The 25180-nt window shown below is 39.2% G+C and overlaps 1 protein-coding gene across 8 annotated transcripts in view; it reads right to left on the reverse strand.

The window, feature by feature from the left end:
* LOC143221995 (cubilin) overlaps positions 1-25180 on the reverse strand; it is a 380302-nt gene that overhangs the window by 117195 nt on the left and 237927 nt on the right. For all 8 annotated transcript variants that reach the window (XM_076447780.1, XM_076447777.1, XM_076447782.1 and 5 more), the window contains 2 exons: positions 20066-20178; positions 4406-4571 (listed from right to left, as the gene is read on the reverse strand). In XM_076447780.1, the coding sequence (XP_076303895.1) occupies positions 4406-4571; positions 20066-20178 (279 nt within the window). The remainder of the gene's footprint in view (positions 1-4405; positions 4572-20065; positions 20179-25180) is intronic.

Genomic DNA, 25180 nt, shown 5'->3' on the forward strand with positions numbered 1-25180 from the left:
AATATGCATATATGTTCTATCCGGTGTGCACCCGTGCACCTTATTCGCTGTGCTTTGGCCTTACTCCTTTATTCTCTCCCCCTCTCTCTCTCTCTCTCTCTCTCTCTCTGTCTTCCTTCATCGCCCCGTTCCCCTGTTCTCGAAAGGTGCGTGCTCTAATTAGTTTCGTATTTCGTAGCACACCGAATAGATATAAAGCGTCGTCGTTTCTCGGTTCTCGTTACCGCTTGTTTTCGAACTTCGACAATTTACTGGGCGAGTAACTTTAGCTCCTTTAGCGCCGAGCCGGGCGTATGCACGGGAATTTCGATGGAGTCGCAAAATCTTCGCGCAGACTGTGAAAAGTCAGCGGCAGTCTATCAAATCACGACCTACTTACTCCGTCGTGTTGGAGTATCAAGTCTCTGCTCATTAACGACGTAAGCGCCGCTTCTTAACCCAGATCGACAATACACGGGATCATGTATAGTTCTAGCGTCAGCGAATCCGCCGAAATTAATGGGGATTGGTTCTAGAAACTGTTATCTACTGTAATTGATAGCCGTGCCTTCCCGTGCTCGTTGTCGAACCGTATACCCACTCGCAAAAGTCTTGAGATACGCTCTCTGACTACCATTAATATTCAAAGAACCTTTAACCTCTCGTCTTACAATTTATAATAATAAAAGGATAATGCATTTGACGCTCGAAACACAATGTAGAATGATTAGATTGCTATTACAATACGAGTTTATGGTGGACTGTTAAAAATAATCAAGTTTGCTGTTCGAAACTCATGAGTAGACTGCGGATCTTTATGCAAAATAAAAATTGTCTCGGTCAATTGCAAAAGGCTGGAGCCACATTTCATTCTTACTTGAATCGTTTTAACAAGCTGGAAATAATAGATTGGCATTCTTAAATCATTTCAACCTTACCATTGTTTTGAATTGCATCTGCTCTTTTGTTCCATAAATGCATAAAATCTGCAGTCTACTCAGGAGACTTGAAGGAGTCTACTCAGGTTATTTGAAGGCAAGGCGTTCATCCTCGTTACAGTATTTTCATCTTTATTCGCTCATTGTTGGTTGAACGTTCCATTGAATACCGTCTGTATTTTATGTAACAGTCTCAGATTTCAACTACAGTGATTCCCCACTAATATTCGGACACTCTTGAAAACACCATAACATTGTTAACATTGGAACATACGACTTGACATTTTTGGAGAAGTCAGAACAATTGGTTTGCTACACAATGTGACAAAAATTTTTGAAAGAAACTGCAAGTTGTCGGAATTACTGAGAAAATACTAAAATTTGTATTTTTAAACTTTTTTATGTGGGCTTATATGGAAAATTTAGAGAACACGTTTCGCAGATCTGCATCAATTAAACATATTCTGAAAATTTTATCAAAATCGGTCGACGTTGCTATGAGCTACAAAAATGGCAGTTTTTCACGATTTTCGGCCTCCAACTGCAGTAGTTGTAAGGATTTTTACATCTTTCAATGCCTGTCGTCTTTTCCCGCATCAACCGATTTCTATGAAACTTTTACAGTGCATATAATTGACACAGATCCACAAAACGTATTTTTTAAAATTTCAATATAGGCCCGCATGAAAAAGTTTAAGAATGCAACTTTTAGTATTTTCTCGACAATTCCGACCAAATGCAATTTTTGATAAAATTTCTTTTCACGTCCTGTAGTAAACTAATTGCTCTAGCTTCCCAAAAAAGTTCAAATCGTATAGTCCAATATTTAGATAGTTATGGTGTTTTTAAGAGTGTCCGAATATTAGTGGGAGTCACTGTATATGCTAGGGGATTAAACGACGTCTCTGAAATTAATCCGCTCGGCAGTCGGCTCCGAACGTTTCCATTGCTAATATTGAGTTTGATAAGTTCCACCGTAGGGACGCGAAACCAAAGTATACTGGATTCTTGGTGTCAAATTTCGGCGAGTTAGAATACCTTCCGGAAACACTGCGGGGAATCCGTTGAATCGTGTCAATTGACTTTCAGAGTACTGGAATTTGGTTTACCTAGTTTCGTCGAACAGATCAAGCGAGAGCTATGCGGCAAGTTCTACGCGATATGTGCCCACCGCGCCGCGCCGCCGGTGAGTACGGCACGGACAATCGAAACAGGATCGCATTAACAATATATCTGCGAGAGCAGTTGCGCCTTTCGACTTTCAAATTAGTTCCGGAACTCGCGCGTAAAATCAGCGGGGGCCGAGTTTCGAAGTTCCCCCTAACGACGGGCCAGAGGAGAAAAACTCTCGAGGAGTTGCAAACAAGTTGCTGCTGCAAAATACAGTCGACGAGATTTCTATAAGAATGCAATGATTTAAGAAGAAATATTAATCCATTTCACCAAGCCCTATTGGTTGTGTCATCAATTAAGTACGAGACAGTCCTTGTCTTAACAATTTGATTATTTTACATAAAAACACTTAAAACATGGTTCCCATCCATCAAAATGACGTCTACAGGCTGTCCCAAAATTCCTTCAACAGCCGGAAATGAAAGATTCGTGACGTCATTTGAAGCGATATTTTCCTTAGCAAAAATGTTATCCGCGGCTTTGTTTAGGAGTTATTAACGAAAAACACGGACCAATCGGAGCGCGACCTAGACGCGAGTTGGAAAAATCGGCTTGGCGCGCCAACTGTCCATTGGCCGACTGTTTTTCGTTAATAACTCCTAAACAAAGTCGCGGATAACATTTTTGCAAAGGAAAATGTTGCTTCAAATGATCTCAGAAACCTCCCATTTCCGGCTGTTGAAGGAATTTTAGGACACCCTGTATATGCATGGTAAAGGAGAGAAAAGTTCGTATCCCAACATATACGGCACGAGTGTCCCAACCTCTACAAAAAAACGCCATTTCAAAACACAAAAAAAAAACAAATTCACATCGCTATAAGTGCACAAAATTCTTTTTGCACGTTTAAAAACTACATTAAATTTTAAATTATTAAATTGGATTATTAGATATATTTAGCAAACAGGGTCGAAAAATTTTCGGTTGAAAATGAATCAATAAGAAACACAATAAATCTTTGGGACATATTTTTAGCCTTTGCTTGGCACAGCTACACTGAACACGACTTGTTGCTTCTAATAGTTCTAATGCTCATGAAAAGTTAGTTTATAAACAGAAATAAAGTTGACAACCATGACATTGGTGTTTCCAGTGCGTTAATGTGGAAAAAGCTCTGTCCCAACCTTCAAAATAATCCCGTATAATAAATTCCAAAATAAATTACTTATTCACATTTTTATCAATAGAAATTTCGTCTAATGTAAGAGAAGTGCATACATATATTCCTTCGTAGAGCAGCACGATTCGAGTATCGAGGATGCGCATTATCAGAGCTGCATAGTATCACGCATTCTCCAGACTCGCACAAAGGAGTTCCGTGGCTCGGAACGAACGAAAACGTATTGGCTCGTGACATTTCTGTGTGTACCGGATTCTCGCGAGAAACACTTTCGGCGCCGCGAGAAGAACTTCTACCGCAGACCGGCGATGCATCCGGCGAAATTGGTTTTCCCGCTCGGCGCAGCGCGCGGCGTCGTGACATTAAAATGTACAATTTACCGTCGCGGAAGGCAGACTCTTAGCCGCGCGTACCGACCACGGAACGAGCTCAGCGAAGACGCGACGATACTTTCATCCCCCGAGAGACGGAAGCGTTATTTAAATATTTGCGGACGTGTCGGGCGCCAGAAATCTCTGTCGCCGACTGGAAACGCTATTTATGGAAATTATCGTGAACGAGACGCGTATCTTTATCTGCGCCACCCACCGGCGTTTTCACACTTCTGTTACGAGTACTGTACGAGGACTGCCTCGATAGTACACGCCGCGTAGTGCAGCGGTCTAGAAACCACGAAAAACCGATCAAAAGTAATTTTTTCAAGTTTAATATTCTGAAAAAATTCTTTTTCTACAACGACACTACGAATCTTCAAAATCGAAGATATTCATTTTAGAAGACAAAATGCTATAATTCAGGATAAAATTAATTTGTCTTAATATTCACTGCAAAACATCAAGTAAAAGGTTTTTAAAATTTGTGTCAATGTTCAATGTAAAACATCAAATAAAGGCTTTTTAAACTTTGAGAAAGTTTGTAAAAAAATGGCTAAAAGTGGCAAGCTTTGTGCGATTCATTTTGTATGCTTGAAACTATATTTTACATTACTTTATAAAACTAACTGGAATATATATATATATTATTATATATATATTAATATATATATATATTCATTATGATAGCATGTGTTCGCAAATTATTCGAGCACTGTTGGACACAGTTGAACTATTGGATAATGGAAATTCATAGCCCGAGAAATAAGAATTTAATCGGACAATTTCCACTCGGAAATGTATTTGTCGCATGGATTACTTACTTGGCAGGGAGAAGCACGCCGGTGAAGTTAATTGCGATGGACATTCGCGGGCTGGAAGTAATTAAGTATAGACATCGGCTGTTGGGAGGATATAGGCCAGGATGTCCGGGACTGGCTAGCACACATCCGTCGTGGCACTCGGTGTCTTCGTACAACCAGTCACACTCTGAAAATAGAGGAAAGCACATGTATTAGTACCAACGAGAATTTATACGAACCGCCAATGTTTGGAAAAACAGGAACGAGGTATAAAATGAAACAGAAACGAAACCAAATTAATTAAAGTCCACACGAACTATAAATTTAAAATTTTACCATACATAAAGGCCAGTCTACACAAAATACAGATTACACATTTTGCAATACATATCTGCTGTTGTAGTCGGAGTGTAACATTTCAATAATCGCTGAACTTTAAGGACGCATAACTTTTGAACCAGTGGATTCCTCAGGTTAAAACATGAATTTTCGGCATTTTCAAAATTTATAGGATTATATGAAAACAAAGCTAAAAATTGTTGGTTCCCTCAGGTGAACTTTCAGCAATATCGGCTATCGTGAATCATTATTGCCAGAATTCATTACTTGACTAGTTTATTCACCAATGCGTTCGGATGGACAAGACCTCGCTGTAATGCCAAAAGCCGTAACCTCTATTCGAAAAACAGCACGAAATTAGAACGGAACAGCAACGAGGCATTGTAATTCTCAGACAGAGACGTCCGTAGGTGGCGTGTCGCGGCAGAGACATCCAATTAAAATTCGCGGGACACGGGGAGCGACGTCGCAGCGTATTCGCTGTAAATTTCCTGGTCTGCCGATATCAGTATGCGATTTAATCGGGCGGGTGCCTCGCGCGAGCGTGCAGACATTACGGGAAAGTTATGGAGCGAGTGCGGGGGCGTAGTTCGACGCCCATCGATAGGCAAAGTGCGCTACGATGATTGAGGAAAGAGAGGGAGAGAGGGAAAGAGAAATGAAGAAAGAGAGAGAGAGAGAGAAGCAAGAAAAGGGGTGAGCGAATGGGGCGAGACCAGGCACGAAACGTGAATCACAGCTTTATCGCTGGTACCTGGAACTGTTGCATTCGCCAGCGAACGATCCGGCATAACTGTGAGCAAATTTAAGAGGAGTCCTCGAGGAAGGTGGAACGACACGACGCGCCGCGCCGCGTCGCGGTCGAAGGGGTACGTCGCTGGAACGGCAAAACAAATATTTTTCCAGTCGGCAACGCGATATTTACGAATCGGGATCTCTCTGTGTATTTTTTGCCGAACCTCCAACCTACCAAGGGCATGCAAATGCCAACGACCCGATGTATAAATCAATTTGAAAGAGGGAAGAACCGCGCGATACTACATGAAAAAGTAATTTTCTATTTCTCTTTACCCTTTCTCCCCTTTCTACCCTTTCGTAGTTTCTCCGTTGTTTTTATTTATTTGTTCCCGGGGCGTTTTTTCTATTTCTCGTGACACTTGGAAATCGCAATATTGATATACGATATCGACCTCAGCCGGGTTTCGGTATTTTCGATCGGGCTCTGCAAGTCTACGTTTTAATTGCATGCTTGCGACGAGATAATGCATACAACCGCGGATCGTCGGAGTTCAATTGCAGCTTTTAGACGGAGACATTTTAGTTGGCCGGATATCTGCTGTTATCCTCGCACCGACCCGTTCCTTCGCGCTCCAAAAAATGGAAGCATATCGTTGCCGCGACCGTGTCTTGCTTCCGGTGTTTTTTGTTTAGTTTTATATATATATATCCGCGTCGGATGCAATTGTCATAATGGTTGGACCCATTAGGGATGGGACGCGTCCATCCCACGACGCCCGGTCGCTCTGAATTTATATAATGCCTTCTGCATCCCCGGAAGTCTTTTTTCCGTCGACTTTTCGCGTGCTTTTTTATGCCCGAACCCATCCCTTCGCCTCCGCGCACCGGATCGTGCTCGTTCTTTTTCCACCTAATTGTTCGTGTCCGAAAGCGCTTAATTACATTGCTCCTTTCCCTCTCTCTCTCTCCTCAATCTTTCTCCTTCGCTCGCCGGATGCTGGTCGGGGGAAATAGATTTTATGCTTTCGCTTACTCCATTTTTTTCAAAATCGTCGTTCCACTGTGCGCCGAATTGGAACTTTCATTGGGAAAAATCTATTTTATTGTTACTATTATAAATGGATGTTATTCAACGAGGCTATGCTTCTAATGTAAATAATTTTGTTGATGGGTCATTCATATACAAAATATATACAAAATATAAAACATAATACAAAATACCACAGTATTGCATGACTTTTAGAACGAATAAACATATAAAATCAATCGGATTACTGAAATACCTCCATTTCGTTCTTCGATAAAAACATTCGCATTTATTTAATTCCGAACGTTTAAAAACGAAACAAATTAACTGAGAGAAAATGAAAGCAGAGGCTGTTATCATTTTGGTCGTTTCAGAATTGTTATAGAAATGAATACTGTGTGAGCATCAACGATGTTTTTATTTAGGCAACAAAAATTTTGGAAATTTACTGTGCAAAATACAAAATAAATTCTCAGATATTGATAAGTTCGGTAAAAAGCTTTCATTCATTTTCTAAAATGGTTCGCAATAGTTGAAATTAATTTGGACTAAATCATAATTCTGCATCATGGTATTATAAAATACAAAAGTACGTAAGCATTAATGTGTTAAACTAAATGAAAAGAAGCAACAATTTCCTAAAACTCGACACAATTTATTCACCGTCGTGTTTTTATTATAGTGCAGCGTGTTCATTTTCTTCCTGCTGGAGCGAAATCACTTTTATCCGCGTGAAAAAATCGCCAAACCGGGAATGAGATGTGTTGAAAAAAAGTTGTGTAACTCTGAGTAAAACGTGTTGAAAAAATCGTGTAAAAAAATATTGGGCAGGAAGAGAGCCAGGTGTAATTTGCATTTTTTTCGACGCTGTACGAACATTTATCGAAGAGACGTGTTCGACGAAGTGATGGTAGAGATGTGAAATAAAAAAAAAAAGATCAATTTTAATGTGCACCCGTGTCGGTGTGTGGGCCCCGGCAACTTTTACTATCAATCCTGTTTCCAGATAAAAAATTTTTTTTTTGCGTTTGACACGTTCGAACGCGATTCGATGTCATGGTTCGTGCATGAAAATATTTCTGGCCTCAGATACGTTGCAAAACGTTATGTTTCATTTTAAATACACGAATTTTACGCTCCGTGCTGGTCTTCCCCATATTAATGGGGAAAACATTTTCAGGGTAAGCGTACCGTGTCCTTGTAAACAAATTTTTCCGTTCGTTTAACGATACAAAAAATTTGCAAATATCGGAATTCGAAAGTTTGTTGTTGGCTCACACGAGGAATCGCATTTATAATTTAAATGTTATTTATAGACTCAAGCAAATCCTCCAAATTGTAACTTCCATTAACGAATTCGAAAGAGAACTAGAGATGTGATTATCGTATTGTTTTCTGCTTTTCGAAGTAATTCAAAAAAGGAAAGAAACTTCTGCTTGGCACCAGTTTCATGCAATTGATATAGATAATTTCTATTTTTATAACAGCATCAATAGTCATATCTTTAACGGGAACACGATTTTTATAAAAATTTCGTGTTACGCCAATAACCGAGATAAATACATGTAATTGATTATTTGCCGTTGATATTGTGCTGCGGTAAATATTAACCGACTCGGTAATACGTATTTGACCAAGCTTACGTAATTTCAAACTACATATACTCGCAATATTGGCGCTAGATCGATACAGATAAGGCCAGTAAATAAACGTATTTCGCTTAAAATGTTTCACATGGATGTCTCGAACGGTTTTTTTACAGTCCTCGACTTCTTTGTCGAGATTCTCGCTCTTAGGCTCACAGGAGGAGTCTGGAAATGAAATCTGACAGATGTCACAATGTGACAGCCTTTTAGAGTGGGGGCATTTATGCGGCAGCTTGTCGAAAGCTTGCCTATTGCCAGAGGAATATATCTCCCGCTTCTTCGGGAAGAAGCTGTGTGAATCTGATAGCTCCAGAATGTCTTTGAAATTATTGAGCCTTTAAAATGTTCGACAAAACTTTCTTCCTGCGAAGTGGTATGTATTATTGAAACGTAACTCTCTCATCAGAATTTTTATAATTCAATAATGTCTTCCCATAGAAAAATTCTTTACGACTTGTCTTTGATAAATGTCATATGAGATCACACACACACAAATTCGGAAAATGAAAGCGAATTTTTTACTATTTAGAATAAGTTTTATAATATTTTGTTCTATGATCTTTTACGATTTTTCAAGTAATTTGAGGATACCATGCTCGTAGAATTTCTGCTTTTTATTAGCAAACATTAAGTGATATGACTTTTTACGACTTTATTTGAAATTAAATTTGCACCGCTTAAACAATGTTGAAAAAAGCGAATGAAATGGTAATCCGATGGTATATTCTCTCCGTAAACAGAACACAACGTTTTCTTTCGGGCACTGCATTTTCACCTTTGCGGTGATAAAAGAAAACATTGAAAAATAATTGTTTGACTTGTTATTTCATCGATCTTTTACCACTGTGTCGATTTGGCAACGAGATTCAGTTCGTGTAACGAGGAACAAATGGAAGCAAAGCCATCTCTACACGAAAAACGAAATTATTTTATAGATGATAACGTATGATTACAATACATTTTTTATCGGCTACCACGATGATAGTATTTCCGTTTGATCCACTCTTTCTCTCGAAATGACGGCGTTCGCAGGAACGACAGATTTCGCCGGTGATAAATGCCACGGTACGTGCAATCGCTTAGTATCGCATTCAAATGTAGACGTCGTCCTCCTGAAGCCAGCGGAACAAATCGCTAGGTAAGAGGATCGCATACGTAAAACCTTAGGCGATTGATCTGTTTGTCAATCCCTCCACGGTTCGTTTTTCTCTAAATCTCGTGTTCCCCTCCGTTTCCACCGACTATTTCTTTCAGCTAGGGCCCAGCTGCTCCCTCCCAAAACAGTCCGATTCAACCGAATGATCCCCCGCTTTAACCGAGGTCTGACGATGACCAACTTATGCTACTTTCGCGCGCCGGCTATTGCAGGAACGTCTGAAATATTACTTGTCGCATCGGCGAATCCAACCAATCTCTTGCGGAAAAATCTCTTTCTACGATTTCCGCGAAATCTTTTTCTCGTTTTCCTGACCTGGCGCCGGAATTGAATTCATGTGTGGACCGACCACTATGATTCCCAACAATTCCATTTATTTAGGAAACGACCGACAGAAACAACTTGACGTCGACTCATGAAAGCAGTTCGTTGTGCTATCTAAATTTAAATAAAATCATGACATTAGTGACTAGAAAAATAAAAGCGTGGAGCGCTAAACTATATTGACGTAATGTTCATGGGCGCTCCACGCTTTTATTTTTATAGTCACTAATGTCATGATTTTATTTAAAATATTAAATTTTTTCGAGAACCAGGAAAAAAATTAGTTTCTCTTTTTTAGTGCATTTTAATATAACTGTGGTTTTTAAAAAGTCTTTTTATAATACATTTTTTTGTAGCTCATACGATTCCCATTTAAATGCTCCAACCTACGTAGAAAAACCTACTTCAAGCTTCACTCTGCGTACATATGATTCTTACATTAACCCTGTGTATGCGTGTACTGGGGTGCAATCATAACCCCTGTATGTTTTCAGTGCAACATGTACAGAAAAAGAATTTTGCAAATATTCCATGTGGGATGTGAAAATACTATTTCAGCGTTATTTACGAGCTCAAGATTATAATATAGTAGGTCGTCGAATTCGTCTTAACGTCAGCTATAACATTATGAAATCAAAAATGCATTTCAACGTTTAAAGAATCAAAATGATGTTTATTTTTTATCGAAACACAAAACTATGTCGAACAGCAAGAATTGTACAACTTAAGGAAAATTTTGAAATCGACTTCCTTCCAACTTTTCGGGTCAAATACGAATCGATTTGCCCGGTGCAAATTCCTAATAGATTTGGGCTGAGTCGATCGGTGCCATTTCCCGGCGGAGGCCGTCGCAAAACGAAAGCGAAGAAACAGAAGAAGAAAGGCTGCAAGGGGTCCAAAGGAAAAAAGCAGATTTAGCCGGCTGGGAGGAGAGCCGGTCGATTGATCTGTTTGTCGAGCGTGCGACACTTCCGTTCGTTTCCTTTCATTTTCGCCGGTCGGTGTCTTTTTGGCCTGTCTGGCCGCCTGGTACTTCGTTCCCCGCGACCTCAATAAAGCCAGCCAGCCTCTTCCGTTGCCAAAAAAAGAGGCCTCATCCGGATGGGTGGGGTCACGTCTCCGAAAAATCGTACGTCTCGCGCATATGGAAGGGGCCGCCGTTTCTCCCAGGGATAATCGAGAACCGTTGTCGTTTCGTTATACGTGGACGAGCTCTGCTGGGGCTCTGCTTTCACCAGGCTGCTTTTACCACCGCGGTCTCATCCGCTTCTACCTTTCTTATTGCTACTCCAGACCGGTGAAACGAGGAGCGTGCTCTTTCTTTGTTCCCTTCATTCCGGCACGCCGTTGCCTTCTCTCATCGATAGAAGCATCCGAGAGCGCCATCTTCCTTGCGAAGGAAACCTTAAATCCGTTCCTCGGGAACGTATGGCGCTGCCCATGGAATAGCTCAATGCATCCTAACCCCGTGTACCGTGCGCTATGCAGATGAATAATACGTGGTTACGGCCAGCTTCCGCTAGACACGTCGTTTATTCTTATTACTACTTCAGGATATTAAAACTGCGCTTCTCTTCTTTTTTCCACCCTCTGCCTACAGGGGTTATTGTTCATCATTTCTCAGCCCTTGTCCCGCTCCCAAGACACCGAGCTGCCTATACTCTTTCACTGACGGAGTTTCATCCGTGAAATTCGATTTAGGCTTCGATTTGACTGAACGACTGCGGAAACTTGTTGAGCAATCGTGGATTTATTTCTTGCTTCAGACTGCAATCGTCTTGTTCTATGTCGACATCATTCAATATAAAAATTCGACGTACAGGCTGTCTCATAATTGGTGGCACACCAGAACCTTTTTGTAAATTGACCAAACCACTTCAGGTTTTCTGCCAAGCTAAGTGAACAAGTTTACTAGATGACAGCTAATAAAAATGTTTGAAAACTTGTGTTCAATCTGAGTCACAATGAATGAATTTTACGGGTAACGAAAGTTTGAAAAATGTGTTCTGTAGATTCATATAAATAATATACATGCTGAAAACTTTATCGAAATTGGTCAATTTGGTTTATGAATACTAAACTATTATACAACAGAATAATTTTTTACTGTTTACTACTTCCACTCATTTGTATTATAAATGCATAGAATCCGCAATCTAGTTATCATTTTATGACACCGGTCAATTTATATGTGACGATTTACAAAACTTCTGTAATTGGAGAGACCATTCTTCGTTCCGATCGATGAAATTTACGTCATCACGGGAAATGAAAGTTCGTCACGATACAGAGTAGCAGATTTACGATTTTAATCGATGCATCGAAGGATGCACACTCGATGGCGTACCAATTACCTCTCTGTATTGTATTCCGCATACATATTACTTACACGCACACTGTGTACCGGGAACAATGAATAATTTATGGAGACCGAAATTGAGCCTTACGCCATCGGCGGCCGCTGTCGATCGATACGCCAGATTATTAACAACGCGTCGAATAGAACTTGATCTGTGACCACGAAGTAAAAACGAGGGAATCGGAAAATTTTTTTCACGAGGCTTTCCCACGACCGGACCCCGAGTTATTCCCTGGAAAAAGATGACACGATGAGGAACCGTCCAGTATTTCGACATCCTATTACGTCGTCGGGCTGCATTTTTACGGCCCCAGCCACTATCTTTTTATACGACTACCTATTTCCGGCGGACGGACAGAAGGATACGGGTCCATTTTTACGACGAATACGCTATTTGACACACGATTCTACAGCAAGTCAAGCTGTAAGAAATTGAACAAGATGCATCCGTACAAAAAGACATGTCCCAGACATTTTTTTCAATTATACTGGTTCGTATAATATTCAGTAATTTCTAAACTGCCGATTTCATGCATTTACGATAAAGATGGGCAAACGTAATTTCAAACAGTAGAAACATTAAAACAGTTCAATCTCTTCAAGAATACTGGCACATACTTTCCTAGTTAATGATGTTTAGAAATTCTGAGAAAAATCTGATACATGTCGAGGACCCAAATACATATTCGGCAATTGATTTCAGATATTTAAATTGAAAATTCTGCTTGTGTAAAAAATCAAAAACCTCAAGAAGATCGAAAAAATGCAGATTTCACATGAAAGTTCTACAGTGACAACATTTATATTTTTCTAGTACCTATACTATATATTATATATATATATATTACATATATATTATATATATTACATATATATTATATATATTACATATATATATATAATATTAATATAATAATAATATTATATATTATATATATTGTTATAGTTATGGTTCATGAATTTTTTCAGATTTTATGGTTTGGTGCGCCGCAGTTAAAAAAAATAAAAACCGATTTTTTCTACGTCTTTTCCGCGAAGAACTAAGTTAACCTTACAATTTTTACGTTTTATTTATTCTGTAAGTCTATTTAGGCACTGATAAACCTTGCACATTTTATAGAAGTAATTAAAAAATGAAATCAACTTGATAGTTAGCTAACTCTTGGACTACGCCAATGGATTGCCGTTGACCGCATCGCTCGCTCTGTCTCGTTTGTTTGTATACATCTGACTCGTTCCCCGCGTCACGCGCCGATTAGTTTGTGTGTCCGTCTCCGCCAATAGCGCGTTAGAGCCAAGAATGCGTGTGAGAATAGGCGTATACGTCCACTCAGGTATTCTTTGCGTCCCTCTAGCCTCGTTCCCGTCCCGCTAGTTTACACTCTTTCACTGGACAGTACGGGTGTATTTTAGTACACGTTCAAAACCGCGGTCTCTAGTTAATATCGATGGGCCATGAAATATCCAGTCAGAATTAATGGAGCAGAACACGAAAATTCATCTACAAAATGTTCAAGTAATTTCTCTTCCGTAACATGTAATTACAGTTGAAAGCGAGCTCGACGTTCGATCAGTTAATACTGATGAAAGATTAATAATTTAAGAGAAATTCCAATTGTTATTTACGAAATGAATAAAAGGTTCGTCTGATCAGCATAGAGAATAGTATTGATTTTGGTGATTACGCACGGAACGGGTTCAAGTATAATAAAATCATCCTCGATTCGGCAGTAAAAGTAGAATTGTCTGACCCGTACAGATCAGTAGAATAGGAATGGCCTTTAATCAGCCCAGTAGAATAACCCCAGGGATTGTCGTGTCGAAAAAAACCTTACGTAATCTTCTCGAGGTCTTCCACCAGTATTACTTGGTTAAATAGGGAATTTTGTTAAATAATAGTATACTTTGTTGTATCTTGTCTTACCTTAAAATGTGTATTATCTATTTCACCTGAATCTCATTTGTTTTATTCTATTACAAAAGCGTAAATTTGCATGAATTTTCGCAGCTCTGTCATTAAATGTTTCACCGTAGTTACTAATTGAGATTACGGATTTATTTACAATAATAATACAGTTTTATTTTATTCATACTTAACTGAAACTAAAATTATATCTAAAGTTTGTTTCATTAAATTCCTCTACGGAAGCGAAAATTTGTAGAATGTTATACAATCTGATTACGTATAAATTAAAATGGACTAAAAAATATAAAATAAATTTTTAAAAAACACCACGTTTAAAAAACGGACAAAAAAGTATAAAATAATTTTTCCTAGCCTCATACAGATTCCTAACTCCGTACAGATAGTCCTGAAAATTTGTGATTGTGAATTTTTAATAGCTATGAAAATACTTGTAAGATTTAAAACAAAAAACGTGGGGCGCAAAATAATACATAGTAAAGAGTAGCAAATTTTTAATTTGTTTTTAAAAAATTTATTTTATACCTTTTAGTCCGTTTTAAAAACGTGGTATTTAAAAAAAATTTATTTGTATTTAAATAATTATTTTCTGCTTTTTAGTCTTGTATGTGTGAAATTTTACAATCGATTTTGAACATTTCGATGAGATTATAACAGAGACATGTAAATAGTAAATTTCAGACGGTATTGCGACGCGTCGTATCGAAAACACAGCCGTGGTAAAATGTCAAAGATAAGGGTTTGACGGAGAATTTCGGTGTTACTGTTCTTTCTCTTGGTAAACAAACATTATAGTATAATAAATCGTAGTAACTTAGTAACACCGAGCTCCTTCGGTGCGAAGCGGGTCAGTGGAGTGGGGACGAGTCAGAGTCGGAACCGAGTGGGTACTACCGATCGTCGCGCTGGGAGGTGTAACGGTTACATTTTTAATAGTTTATATCTCCTAAACGCATCGGCTTTTTAAAATTATTTTTTTTAAATATTGCATTGTCATCAAGTTCTGAGCTATGTTTAAAATTTCAAGCCTCTAGTTCATCGGGAAGGTAGTTTAAAATCAATTGCAAAAGTACCGAACAAAGAGAGAGACAGACAGAAGAGAAAGCGAGCTAATAACAACGTGGTAAAAACTGGAAAATTGTTGGTGCTATGTACGGATAGAATGCTGTTGCTTTATTATGGGGTGTTAAGTGTTAACATTCACAGTGTCACTCAATGTCAGCATGTCAACAGCCCAGGGCTGACGCCAGCTGCAACTAAACGTGACACGGGGGACATTTTCCTAACAGGCACGGCTTACCCACAGAACCCTCAGTTAACAGGAACGCGGGTCGTGGAAGTCTCAATTACCATATCTAACTACTGCTTCCATCACTGCGTAAAACTTTCGTTCTCATTACAATTCGCGTATGCCACATCAATTCCATATATCGATCATAAAGTCTCATTCCATTCATCTACCCTTATCGGTGAATACAAAATTGCTGATCCCAGCTAGCGTTGACATTGTTTTGGTTAAGGAAGAGATGAGACAACGATCGCTACTGCTGAAACTCTGTTCGATAGACAAGGAGCACCGACTTGATTATTTTGAAAATGTTTAGCAGAGTTTATAAGCTCTCCCGTAACCGAGTTTCATAATTTTTAAAACTGAAAGTGGTGTTCTTTAAACTTTGACACCAGCACAGTTTTCAACCGACGCGACGCGCCAGCTCGGCTTCAAACTTTTGTAACTCCCGTATAATTTTCGAGACATCTTAAAAATTCCTCGACATACATTTTCTCCGGGAATGGCAAAATACTAGTTAATAAAGGAATTGATTTCTGCGATACTGTGGAAATGATTCTTGCGGCATCTTACAAGAGAAAGTATACTGAATATATCCCAATTTGAAAAGATGCGGAACTGAAACTCAAAAGATATTCCATGTCAATGGGAAATAACTTCGACAACTTTCATTAGTCTATTACGAACTATTTATTTAATAAATTACGAATTGTAAATCTAAATTTTTGAGGTATGTATTTTGAAGGTAGTAGAATGATCTTCGATACAAAAAATTTTTTTTAGAAATATTAAATAGGTTTGGCAGGGTTTACAAAAGAAAATTAGTAATTTTTCGATCGGAAATCATATTCACGATATGTTCATTTTTAAATGCTTGTCCTAATTTTTATTAAATCTCATTAATATCAACCGTTTTGACATTGCTAGACATTCAGAAAGAAATGTAGATGCATTAAATACTGATATGAGACAAGTCATTTTTTCCCGAATGAACTGCTGGATCGGCCGCCCGGAGCACGACAAGAATATCCGAAGATCTTGTACGATCCTTTGTGCACTTGTCCAAAGAGGGTGTAATAAACAAAAAATGTTATTCCTGGGCCAGCTAGATTGGTCACGGTATGCGACTTGTAGGTCCACCGAATATTTAAAAAGCGGGAGATATTTCCCTGGTAAACTCCAGCTGGTGAATCTAATACAATTCAAATGCGATGTCCCAACAGATGGGTGCGATCTGGCTTCGGAAGTTCTTCCATTCCACGTGTCCTGGTTCGCCAGGTGTACCGGGCCCGTTTAAATAATCGTTACTATCTGGTAACTCGCAGACATTTCGGCCGCCGAATGGATCGCCGGCGCGAAACTTGGCGATCGTGGTAATTATCCGTGGCCGGCTGGGGCCGCAGTGTAACTGAATTGCCGGTGGGGGTCAGCCTTCATCAACCTGGTGGTTCGCGGATAGTTGCCGGATCCCCAAGGATATCGATATCGCGCGCTCACTTTTCAAAATGGCTATTCGCAGAAGTTCCTATGAGATCAGAGGCCTCATTGCCAGCCAAACAGCAATTGCACTGTTGGACGCAACAACGCTCTCAGCGGGCAATAATCAATTTCTACAAACACGTTTATAAACATTTGGAAGTTGAATATTTCTTCTACGGTCAGTTTCATAATCAATAGCTTTTTTATAAATGGACCATACAACTTCAATTTTTCTGCCAAGCTGGATGGATTAGTTTATTAGGTGATATGTAGAGTGTGGATTTTACGCATTTATGACAAAAATGGGCACGCACAATTTAAAGCAGCGGACACGTTAAAAATATTTAAGGACATCAATGTATTAGTTTCAGCTTAATAGGATAATTAAAAGAAGAACACAATTTTTATTTGGCTCCTGTGTCCTGCAATCAATGAGAACATTTTCCACTTTGCACAAAGATCCGCAGTCTAGTGATATGTGATGAAAATTTTGGAAAAATTACTTTTATTCTGAAGTACGGGAAAAATGGTCAAAGTTGCATTTTACAGTTTTGTTTTATTTGGGCTTGTAACGAAAGTTTAAAAAATGTGTTTTGAAAGTTTCATAGAAATTGGTTGATTGCTTTACGAGTTTTAAACGATTGAAAATTGTGGAAATCGTCGTTACCCGTCTAAATAAGAAAGTTGTAAAAGGCAATTTTTACTATTTTTTTCGAAATTCAGACTAAATGCAATTTTTACAAAATGTCGACTCAATATCCACGAAAACATCTCTGCAATCTGAATGATTGAAAAATACAGAATATGAAATCCGCGATTTTGTCGTCGTGGCAACTTTCCGTAACTGCAGCCAACAACGATATATATGAAAGGGTTAAATTTTCGATTTTTCGCAAGCTAGAATGTAGAATCGGTGTTTGTCCCAGTGCGGGTCGCAGGTTCAGGTTGTTATCGCTTTAGCCGGTGACGTCTAAATTCACCGAGGAGGAAGGGGAGGGTCCCCCCGGAATGTCTCCGCGTTTGCCCTTATTCGGTTAAGCCTGGACTGTCCTGCACTTAAGCTTGCATAATTTTCGCCCTAACTAGGGAGAAATTACGCCTCCGCTCTGTTTGCGCAAGGAAATTCGCGCGTCCACCGCCCCGTATCAAGCCAACCCGCCGCGCCGCCTCGCGACCTTCTACTCCACCTCTACCCCAGCATCTCTACCGGGGCTCTCCCAACCGTTCCGGAATTAACGTCGAGTGCAAACGTTCCGTGGGCACGAGGGTTCTCGAAACCCGAGCCTTTTCGCACATTTTCTTCCCGGATTTCGCTCCGACGGATAAAGGAACGCCTATATCGTGGCCCCGGTCCGTTAGCAAAACTTTTCCTTCCATTCCTCTGCCCCCCAGCCACCTCTTTCGAACGCGTCGAATAAGCTTCGCCTCTGTCTTCCCTACTGCTGCTGCTGCTGTTGCCTACGCTTCTTCGTGTTTCTTTTTTTCGACGAATCCTCGGATGTTTCGTTTCAGAAGGGATTGCAGGGCAAAATGGATCGGAAGTTTCCAGACGGAGAAGGCGGAGTTACTTTGTAAAACTGTGTCACCAGTGAATGACTTGTTCCCGCTGCTCTCGTGTTGGAAAAGGAGGGAGACATTCGTTCTTCTCGCTTGTTCTTCTTCAGAACAGCAACGATTTAACCCTCGAACTTATGGACACTGCTGTGAGGACAAGACGGACGAATGTCGGGTCATCTCGAGCCGATGTTAAAGTTTGGTGTACTACCACTTATTCTCGGGAGGTATGGAAGTGTGTAAACATTATAGAGGGTGGGCAACATTGATCACCTGGAATATCCCACTTAGATCTGATGATATAAACAAATGTCACGGACGAACATTATGTGGTTCAAAAAGGCTAGAATTATACTAGCCAAGGAGTAACCTCTCAATCATAACACGCCGATTTTAATGGAATTTTTGTATGATATAGAACTCAAGTAAGTTTTCTAGCTGCAGACATTTCTGTGAAGGGGATGAAAAGAGCCCTCAAAGTTAGGGTTGAAAAATTTATTCTATGAATTACCTCCTTAACTATTATGCCCAACGAAAATTTCAAAATCCAAATTAATAAACTAATTTTTTAAAAATTTGAAAAAGATGAAAAGAATTTTTGTATTGATATGCTGCGGCTGTGAATTTAATATGGAACATAATATAACTATTGCCAATATGTTTTTATTCAAGCTGTGTAGACCAGGTAAACTAATTTTCATGAAAAAGTTTTGCAAAAAAAATTTATTTTTGACATATTTTTTGAATTATTAAATTGTACTAACAGATTTTTCTTCGAAAGTCGCACAAATTGGATTTTGAAATTTCCGTCTGGGCCTAGTAGTTTCAAAGATATTTAATAAAGTCGATTTTTCAACCCCAACATTGAGGACTATTTTCAGCCCCTTAACATTTTTTTGAGTTCTATACCGTACAAAAATTCTACGAGAGTGTATATTTCATTTTTGCTCACAAGAGTTTTCCTGTAGCCGGATCTAATTCAGCAGGCATTCGTTAGATCAATATTAATGATATTGCGTTCGTATCTACCGTGGTTCCGTACAGATATTAATGCTAGCCGTGAACGTTTGATGTCAACAAGACTCAGAGCTGAAACCCTCGGAAAATCCCTCGACAATCATTTCGTCAAGTAATACGAACAGGTAAACATATGTATGGCGGAGCTATATAATCACTAAGCGGATCAATGTTTAATTAGCGGTATCGAAACTACCCTCCCGAAGCTGCATATAGTCAATCACGATCGCGGAAAGAGAGAGGGGAAATGGAATTCCGATTGATCGAAGATATTTTTACCGATATTATTACCGATCCTCTTACCGTGTATTTGCTCTTTCAGCTCTTATGGATCTTGCTTTTCTAACATTTCCTCAAAAATTAATTTCCATTAAAAACCCTCTCTAACATTTATTAGAAAATTCTTCACCGTTTTCGCGATCACGTGCAATACCTTTTAAGTGCACCATTTCAATATTTGTGAAGTTGAAGATACTCGATGAATTATTCAACACCGTCTGCTATTACTCTGCAAACATAGTATTACCCTTATACAATTTTTCGAAAATTCCTCATCATTTTCTCGTTCACGTGCAATTCCTTTTAGGCAAATCATTTCAGAATTTGTAACGTCGAAAACGCGAACAGAATAAATTATTATTTCCTATTTTACCCGAAAAAATGTTTAATTCATGCGATATTTTCTTCGTTACCTTTGCTTGGAGAGTAAAATGGCACCGTGAAAAAATGGCATCGTTGGCGGAAAAATTTCCGCCCCGTATTTTTGGGTAGTCGGCACAGTCCCGTTAAATTAAGGGCTCGTTAAATTAAATGTAAAAGTGTTGCCTTACCAGTATTGTTCACCGGATGTCCGCCTCTTACGGGCCAGCCAACGGACACGCTCGCTTTGGACGAGAAGCTGAAGTACGCCAAAAACTGGGATCTCGTGGTGTTCTCGTTTATCCTGGAACAAGTAGAGTTACGTGTGTTCAGCTCCGCTTACGTACACGAAATCCGAGTGTTTTACACGTTAAAACAATAAAAGGAGCCCGTGATAAATACTACGAGCCACGCTATTGCGTGACCCACACTGGGCGCGATATTTACGGGCTTGGGATCTTGCGCGCCTGAGCAAGGAGATATATGGATACCTTGAACATGATACAGAGCCAGTATCTTCAAATCATGCGCTCGACTTCTGAAGCATGCTTTTCTTTTTCGGATAAAAATGCAACTTCGTTCCTCCGTTGCGAGAGGCGTTCGTTAAATATATTTTTCTGATTGTTAGGTGTAGCCACTGGCTCTGTGTGGTCGTGAATTTTTAAATTCTTCAATAACTTGTCTGTTAGTGAAATAGTAATTTAAGAGCTTTCCTCAGAGTTTTAAGGTTAAGAGTTTAAGCTTTTGAAGTAATATTTAATATTTCCTTGTAGAATCGTATGAACACCTGTAATGGCTTTACAGTTATGCATTACATGTATGTATATTCTTTTCTTTCACAAATAGCTATTGCTGGCACTGCACTAGTTATTGGCACTTTTAATTTAAACGGCAAATATTAAGAATTCCTGGTATAGAAAATCATTTTATATTGCTTCTTATTTATATTTCAAAGCAACGTTGTAAGTTTTCATAACAGAGTTCCACATGTGTCTGTTAGCAACGCTGGAGGACAATCAGTAAGACCGACAGATGAGCACAGTGCAGTGTAAATAGCGTTTCCTTAAAATTTTCGTTACGGGTAAGTATACTTTATCGCTGTATAACTTAATTTCGGACTGTACTACAGATGTAATAACTGCGTATATGAGTAATTATAAATCAAATGACCTATTTAACGTTTACTTCTTACTGTTTATCAGACATAACCTCAAATTTTCAGGTGCCAACGAATGGTTTATTTATTTGTATGGAAGTTTAATTAATTGGCACCTATGCCAATTACTAGATATACAATTTTGGATTTTTTTTTTAATATTCGAAAGATTAATGCTTTGAATCATTAAAACAAATTAGAAATATGACTTTAATTCGTTGAAAGAAGTCTTATCATCAATTCTTGGCACTGCCGATCATTGTACATTGAAGGGGCCAATCACTATAGGATAATAAGGTGTCAATCATTGCAATGGACATCAGAGAGTCAATCGTTGTACTATTTATTTACCTACTTGTGCAAATCACTCATATTCTTATATGCGACGAGAATTTCGTAGTCATTACTTGAAGCTGTCAGCATTTCTAATTTGTTTGATCTGTTTGTGTATTTAGAAAAGGCTGCAGTAGAAAGAAAGAAGCCAAAGATCGTATTCGATATGATTGTTCCACCATGTACATCATATAAAGATCTTCTTTTAAATAAACAAAAATAAATTATTCCAAATTTACACAAGAGGAAGATTCACCACAAAAGTGGTTTTTTCTTTCAGCATTATCTTCGTCTCTTAAGTTATTTCTACATATTAAGCTGATGATATTAGTTCAGACGTAAATTATACATTATGCAGAATTTAAACCTACATGCAGTACAAACTATTTCCCTTATTTATCTTTATTTATATAATAACTGATACATGTTGTGCCAATAACTGTACCAAATGTGCCAATGGCTGTACTATTTGTCTTACGATTGTTATTCAATGAATATATTTTATAACAAAAGATTTATAACTCTAAAAACTGTTTGATTTTGTAGAAAAAGGTCTATTAGCTTATAATAATAGCAAGTTAAACTCGTTTAAACATTACAAAAAAAGATAAAAAGATTTTTACTAAGATTTTGGCTTAAGGTGCCAATTATTGTACAGTTTACCCTTTATAAAATCCGCGGTTTGACTATTAACGATATGTGTCCCAAAAATGTACATTTTTGAAAGGGATGTTCAAATCCTGAGATCATTTGAAGTGACGCTTTCCCTTGCGAAAATGTTTTCCGCGGCATTTTAAAGGAGTTATTAACGAAAATTACGGACCAATTAGAGCGCGGCGGTGGCGTTGGCCGAACCGGAATCCGTCCGTTAGTAGCCGCGCTTTGATTGGTCCGTGTTTTTCGTTAATAACTCCTTAACGAAGCCGCAGAGTACATTTTCGCAAAGGAAAAAGTTACTTCAAATAAACTGAGGAATAACCTCTTTCAAGGAAGTACATTTTTTAGGACACTCTGTATACTACTGGTGACGTTTAGACTCAATGAAAAAGCGTTTATTAGTTAGGAATGACTTTTACTTTTAACGACTGACGTTACGATGACACAAATGACTCGCTACACTATGCACGCAAGTTTTAAAATAATGCTAAAACAGGCCAACTTCTTGGCCCATACTCCACTGTGCACCGTAAAGAGGGATTCGTGTCACACGGTAGCGTCAATCGACGTTCTTTTCAGCAAATAAAATTCTTGTTCGATAGAAAGCGTCGATGGGGTGGAGACAGTCAGGGACAAGGTATGAAAGGCGCACGTACGCATCGAAACAGATAGAGTGTATCGACGTGTTATTACGCAGAAACAGTGGGTCGCATGACGAAAAGAAACGAGAAAGGAAGCTTGAACGGGTTTGTAGCAAAAGTTTGTTGCACGAACGGCCAACGATCACGAAGAGGAGATGCATGGAGTCGGACGTGTATTTTCCCAGTTCTGGAGGAATCGCCTTGTCAAAAAAAGGTGTCGGGGTCGAGCGTGCCGCTTTCGTGAGATCGGTCGGACGTCGAGCTGGGATCGGCGTGTACGGGGCGAGCTGTTTAAAAAGCAAGCACGTCGAAGTCTTTCGTCGAATGGACAGGAATCGATATCCGAACATCCCCGGGGTAGGGAACTCGGCCATTCGCGAAGTACGTACTAAATAAAAAGGGGAAACGGTGTTCCGCGATCCGACATTCACGGGGCTTCTCTTTTAATGAAGACGGAACTCTCGTGTAACCGTAATAGTGATATTTACGAATTTCTTCCCGAAATATATTGTTGACGATACGAGGATGAACTCCCTTGGAATGTATAGATCCAGCCTTAAATTACAAGAAAATATGTTTTAGTTGCATTTGTTTATTTAGGTCGTGCCTGCAAATACTGAACAATGTCAAGAACGTTTAACGAATGTTTTAAAACGGTAATGAATGACCCTGAACGACCTTTAAAGACCAAGATTATTGCAGCGGCAGTAAGTAAGAATATACAGTTCCCCATAAATGAAAAGAAAGACTACTTTGTACATTCTGAAGCACGTTTATCTAAAGAATATTTACGACCGCCATCAAATGCGAGCTTTAAAACAGGGTAAGTGCTACTTGAAATAGTTTCTAAAAGCAGCTACACTGTGGGAAAGAATTGCGCATAAAACTGGAAATGGCACCGTCAGTATGTGTGAAGGAGTGAAAATACGGATCGACGGCCACATTTTTTGACAGCCACGTCACATATTTTCATTGACGCGGACGAGTGGCATTAACGTGATATTCCTCGGGGGTTGATTTCGCGTTGATACGTATACGTTTGTAATAAGCTACCGGAAACATTCGAAATCCAAACACGAGGTAAGCGGGGGCAGATTTCCGAGCCGATATTGACGACACGGCAACGAGAGTCGCGGCACTCACGACATTCGTGCCTTGAGACTCGACACCGACGACTCCAGGGATTTAGCACCGGAAACTGGTTATCTTAGATCGTGAACGCGATATCCTTGAATCCCAAGAAGCCATATTGACTTCACACGTAATAACAATGACTTTTCTGGCTATTTCATTCAGTCAGATATGTGTATTAGGTGTACAAATAAGTTCGGTGCCTTTTGAGCATACTTTTGATGTTTATTTATAAAAAAAAAGGAATACACGTTACGTTTCGAAGCTCCCAAGCTTCTTCAAACGAACGGAAATTGCTTGTTGAGTTACACCAAGTTCCTCAGCAAGTTTCGGTTGTGTTTGACAAGGATTTTCATTCAGTAATTGCACTAATTCCTCGTCCTGCACTTTTCTCGGAATTCCACTGCGTTCTCCGTCACTGAGATCAAAATTTCCACCTACGAAACCTTTGGAACCACTTCTTGCATGTTTTATAGATTACAGCATTTTCACCTAACGCGGAACAAATCATTTTCGTAGCCTCAGCAGCATTTTTCTTTGACGCAAATACAAGAAGAATACAGTGTCGAATGTACTGTTTCTTGAACGCCATGGCGCGAAGTATTGTTTTTTGAGGTTATGTACCAATTAGCGTACATTTAAGTAGTGCGTTTAGTAGGGTGAGGTTGATGCTTTAAAACACCAAAGCGGTGGGAGAAAATTTTAATTTGAAATACAATCGCAGTTGAATATATGTAACACTATGTACGTAATGGTAATAAAAATATGTAGTTGCATACCAAAAAGACAACGATGACCTTGGTATCTCAAAAGAACTGAGCTTCAGGAAAAATTTATTCCCATCATAACATTCTCACGTGACAGACTTAATGGAACACCCGGTACATTGATATTGCACTTTACCTTCCTATAACATCAGAAAAGTCTCTTTTTAGAGATCTCGGATCTTGAAGGGAACAATTTCTATCGATCTCTGCGAGGTATCCTTCAAGCTCTTGGCGCTTGGTCTGTTTGTCAGGTGTTCTTCGAAAATTGTTCCTCAACGCGTTGCTCATGGCGAAGAGATTTACCTTTTCCTTTTTATCAAGTCATCCTATAAATAATCTTCACCCTGAGAGCAACGGGTTGAGGAACAATTTTTGAAGAACAGCTTGCAGGATATCGCGAAGATCAACACAGATTGTTCCCTTCAAGATCCGAGAATAATATTATATCTACCTACTACATTTCCACGAATTACGTTCCCCTGTGTCCTCGGTAGGACGAGAACTTCGCGGCTTGCACGCAACCTAACGTTCAGACGGCAATAGGAAGAAGTTGCTTGAGGAGAACGCAACTCTAGTGCAACCACGGCGAGAGAAGAGACAAGGAATAGACGCAGGATTCCG

Source organism: Lasioglossum baleicum, chromosome 3, assembly GCF_051020765.1.
Source record: "Lasioglossum baleicum chromosome 3, iyLasBale1, whole genome shotgun sequence".
Classification (NCBI taxonomy): domain Eukaryota; kingdom Metazoa; phylum Arthropoda; class Insecta; order Hymenoptera; family Halictidae; genus Lasioglossum; species Lasioglossum baleicum.